Source organism: Mucor mucedo, assembly GCF_025094135.1.
Source record: "Mucor mucedo strain NRRL 3635 chromosome Unknown EV154scaffold_155, whole genome shotgun sequence".
In the NCBI taxonomy this organism is placed as follows: domain Eukaryota; kingdom Fungi; phylum Mucoromycota; class Mucoromycetes; order Mucorales; family Mucoraceae; genus Mucor; species Mucor mucedo.
The window spans coordinates 43,560-48,309 of NW_026252439.1; the positions used below are offsets into that span (position 1 = coordinate 43,560).

At 42.2% G+C, this 4,750-nt stretch overlaps 1 protein-coding gene across 1 annotated transcript; it reads right to left on the reverse strand.

Annotated features, from left to right (window-relative positions):
* Positions 1–3,802: 3,802 nt before the first annotated feature.
* EV154DRAFT_526655 (uncharacterized protein) lies at positions 3,803–4,750 on the reverse strand (the record flags this gene model as incomplete). Its single annotated transcript, XM_051603411.1, has 3 exons — positions 4,298–4,750; positions 4,210–4,267; positions 3,803–4,176 (listed from the first exon to the last, which is right to left on the reverse strand). Coding segments are annotated over exons 1-3 (843 nt in total), but the record flags the coding sequence as incomplete, so codon positions are not given.

Here is a 4,750-nt window from a genome sequence, read left to right on the forward strand (position 1 = left end):
TGCAGCCCAACAATCCGTTCGTACAATGGACCCAGGCTTAACGAACCGGGAGATAACTCGTTCAAGAACTGGTTTGTTTCTCTTTTCAACAGTTGTCAGAAACATTTTTCTTTCAGCCGTTTTTTCTACTCCACCCACTACCCAGACGCCATCAACACGGTGCCCGCGATTATACTTCCTCTTACCGAACTTACTCTCGTCAATCTCCACAACAATTGGATTACCTTCGGCATCCAAGCCGCCTATAAACGAGAGATATTTAGTGCTCAAGTTGTTTAAAAAAATATTTGAGCTTACCAATACAACAATCGGACTGTTCGTCAAGATCTTGCTGCAACATTCGCTGAATAGACTTGACAACAGCTCGAACTGTTTTAGCCGAACAGCCAGAAAGTATCTCCATTTGACCCATTTTGGTTCCCACCAACCAAAAGTAAAGAATGGCAAAGATATCGTGAATTTGCGTATTTTTGTAAGCAAAAATACTGTCTTTGACCAAAGGTATACGGGAACCATTACAGACTCGGACACCGTTTAATTGCCGTCCATTACATCTCCAGCGGTATCCTCTTGACTCCTCAAAACCAAAAGTCATAACACGTCCACAATCGCATTCCATACGCTGACTGGGAGAGTAAAAGGCACCAATATTCACAAGGAAACTATTACAGAAAAATTAATTATAAATAAAAATCATATTTTACAAAAAAACGTACTTGATAGCCTGTTGCTCAGTACCAGCAATTGTTGTGAAAAACTCTCTGGCACTTGGAATTGGAACGATATTTTCTCTTTGGTAGTATAACGTCTCTTGGTTGTTTTCACTTTGATGTACAGTTTCTTCTGGAATTACTGGGTTGGTTTGGGATGATTCGGAATCAAAAATTTCGGTTTCATTGGTTTCAGGTTGTTCAAAATGGTGAATGGTGCGATTGTTATGATTGTTACTGAAAGTTTCATACTGAGGGACAGGGGTGCTGACAGTACGACGACGAGAAGAAACATTATCACCAGCTGCAAATGTGCGAGACATCTACCATAACTTATAAATATAACGTGCTTACAGAATAATTGAAAATGACTTACCTTGAAATATTATTTTTAATTTGAAAAAAATTACAAAGTAAAGAAAAACCTAACAAAATGGGACCTATTTATATTAATCTAAAAAAAATTTATCAACATGAACTGTCAATTAGAATTTTTTTTTTGGACTGTTTAATCTGTATTCACTGATCCCTGCTTTATTTACGAGTCATGAAAAAAAAAATTTAAGCCGTACACAAGCAAAAAAAAAAATGCATCTGCCCTGGTCGAGAGTTGAACCCAAGTCAGCGCCGTGAGAGGTGCATAGATCTACCACTGCACTATGAGACTGATTTGGTTTTGTTAGGTACACCGCGTAATTGCGGAGTACTAATAAATACGATGAACGTCTCATGAATCGGTCCGTCCAAATAGTGCCTATCAACCTTTTTTTTAAAGTACCTATTTACCATGAACCCAATTGACGAAACTTTTTTCGATATAATGCAAGAGCAACTTTGGATGGGAAATGGTGCTGACCGTTTTGAAGACGAAGATCAATACTTCGATGCCGTGATGGAAGAAATCATTAGAATTGACGAAGAGTTCGATTTAGAAGAGGAAATGCTTGAACAATAGGTTGCCATTGCCGAAGAGAACATTATTGCCGACTATGCTCGTCTTGAAGGCAACTATGACGTTTATTCCTTGTTCCAACTTTGGGTTAGAGAAACAATTTTGCATGCAACCACTTTATTCAACTATGACATCTTTTATTACATCTTCATAAGCAACCCTGGGATGATGACCCGAGAATCGCACAGAAGGGTTGTTAGAACCGAGCGTATGGACACGTACGAAACATACTGGACGATAAAACATCCCAACTTGAACGACGATCGTAACAGCCGCCATAGCTATAGAGCTCATTATCGAGGCAACAAGTCGACCTTCGAGTGGCTCGTCAATCGTTTCAGTAGATGTGCTGCTTATCTTGGGTCAATTCTGCGAGGTGGTTATTCTGTAGAAGTGCAAGTTGCGTGTGTGCTTTGGAGATTTGCTAACACGCATTTTGGTTATCGAATTGCCGAAACTCATCTTGGAGTAACTGCCGGATCATTCAATAATTTCACTAACCGATTTATTGATGCCATGTTGGAGATTACTCCCGAACTTATAACATGGCCCATCGAAGATAGACAGAGAGCTTTGAACAATGCTCGTGAGTTTGCAGAACTTGGTGAACCTGGTGCCACGAGACTTTCTGGTGTACTCGGTGCAATTGATGGCAAGCTGGTTGTGATCCAAAAACCAGCAATAAATGGAAACGCTTATGTCGATAGAAAGAGTCATGCATCCATGAATTTGATGGCAATTTGTGATGCCCGTACTCGGTTTATGTACGTAAAAACTGGGCATTCCGGTAAGTTCATGTGGAAGGATAAAAAAATGATACAGCAGCTTACCGTTTGCTATTATATTAAGGCAGAAACCATGATGCCAGAGTATTCACAAGCAGCGTGATTTATCACAAAATTTTGTTGGATGCGGCCAGATGGTGTCCTGCAAACACTTATATTTTGGGAGGTAAGTTCATTAATTATTTTAAGGTATACAAAGCATTAACGATGAGACCTGGATTCGGCTTACCCTTTGCTGCCAAATCTCATTGTTCCATTCCATGGCCGACGTGAAAGCACTGCGGAAGAAAAAATGTTCAATGCAACCTTTTCTAGTTCTCGAATTAAAATTGAACATGCATTTGGTGGGCTCACGTCCAGATGGAGATTCCTTTGGAAGCACTTGTATATGCTCAGCGTTGATAGAATGGCTAAAACCATCATATCTTGCTGTGGTTTGCACAACGTTTGTGTAAACCAAAATGATATCGAAGAGGCAATTTTGGATGGAAACTTGGATTTTGAGGGATTTGCTGAGGCAGACCGTAGAAACCAATTTGAAAATGAAGTGAACTTCGAACCTCCGCTTCCTTTCCTCGGTACCGATGCTACCATTGATGCTGAAGGTATGCGCCGTATTAAGGCAATGTCTATCTTAAGAAGAAACAACATCATGAGGGGAACAGATAGACTTGCTTAGTTTTCAAAAGGTTTTATTATATTAAATATATTTTTTATTTAATTATTGTTGTCAGTAGAAGATGAACCAAGATTGGTATCACTATCGCCTCTTCGAATTTCTGCAAATCTATTCATAATAGTCTCCATATCAGAGATACGTTTACGTCTATCTTTTTCCAAATCGGCCTCTCGTCTACTTCTTGATTCTTCTGGCAGTCGATATCTCTCTCTGGACTCTTGTCGTCTTCTTGTTTGCATATCTTCCAATGCAGTCTGTCGATTACGACTGACCCTTTGCAACATACTGTCAAGGTCACGAATTCTTTGCTCCCTTTTTTCCCGTTGTACCGCTGCCATTCGATCCATCATCTCTACACCGAGTTGGCGGGCATGTGCCATATGCTCCTCGGACAACTGACGAGCAGCCTCGATGGGATCAAACGTTGACGAAGACTGCTCACCAGAAGTTCGATTATTTCTCGAAGTGCGGGTTGATCTTGATGGAGGTGGTGCGGATGTAGGTGGAGGTGGAGGTGGTGCGGATGTTTGTTGAGGTGGAGGTAGTGCGGATGTTTGTTGAGGTGGAGGTGCAGATGTTTGATGAGGTGGGAGGTGATGCGGATGAATATGGAGGTGGAGGTGGTGCGGATGTATATCGAGGTGGGGGGTGTTGCGCCTGTCGATGCTGGTGGTACTGCCGATGCTGATGTTGGTGTTGGTGTTGGTGGTTCGGTTGCTGGTGTTGAGGTTGGTGGTGGTGCGGATGTAGGTGGAGGTGGTGGTGCGGATGAGGGTGTTGATGATGGTGCAGGTGCAGGTGCTGTTGATGGTGATGGTACTGAAGATCCTTCAGTGGGGTATCGATCGGCCAAAGCTTTTTGGATCACAAGTTGATCGACTTCCGTAGGTGTCAAGTACGTAGTTTCGGGACCATCGGATCCAATGGCATCCATTAAATCAACGTCGTTTGATCTTCTATATGATCGAATGCCATTCTCCTCCATGTTGACGCTTTCGTAAATTACCTCAGGTTGGATGCTAGGATCATCCTGAGTGATCTTGGCAATTTCTTCATATTATGGTATGTCTGGGACAGTTCCACCAACTCCTGTTTCTCTTGCTGCATTTCTGGCTCTGGTGAATCTGGCTTTCATGTCTTTCTACTTGCGTTGCATACTGAGATGCGTGACATTTGCTATAAAAGCCCTGACTGCATCGGTGTTTGCATATTCAGCCATCTTTTCTTTTAAGAGAGCTGCCGAATGAACCCAGATAAACTGTTTCAAGGCAGTATCTCGTCTTCTCAACAAGTGATTGTAGGTGCCTGCCATGATCTCAAGAAGGATACAAATTGCAACCTCAGGCCATACGTTGTATGGACGTGAAGGCCCATTGTCATCTTCGACATTAGCGTTGTTGTTCTCTGCTTGGGCATTGCTGTTGTTGACAGGAGTGGTGTTGTGCTGAACAGTAGGTTCAACAAACACAAAGGTGCCAGCGTGTCTGCCACGTCCGCGTCTACCTCCACGTCCATTTCTACGACCACGTCCGCGACCACGTACGTTGTTGGGTGTGTTGTTATTTGCTTCAGTGTTGTTCATAGTAAGGTAAATGATAAAAAGTAGTAATAAAGTAAAAGGGAG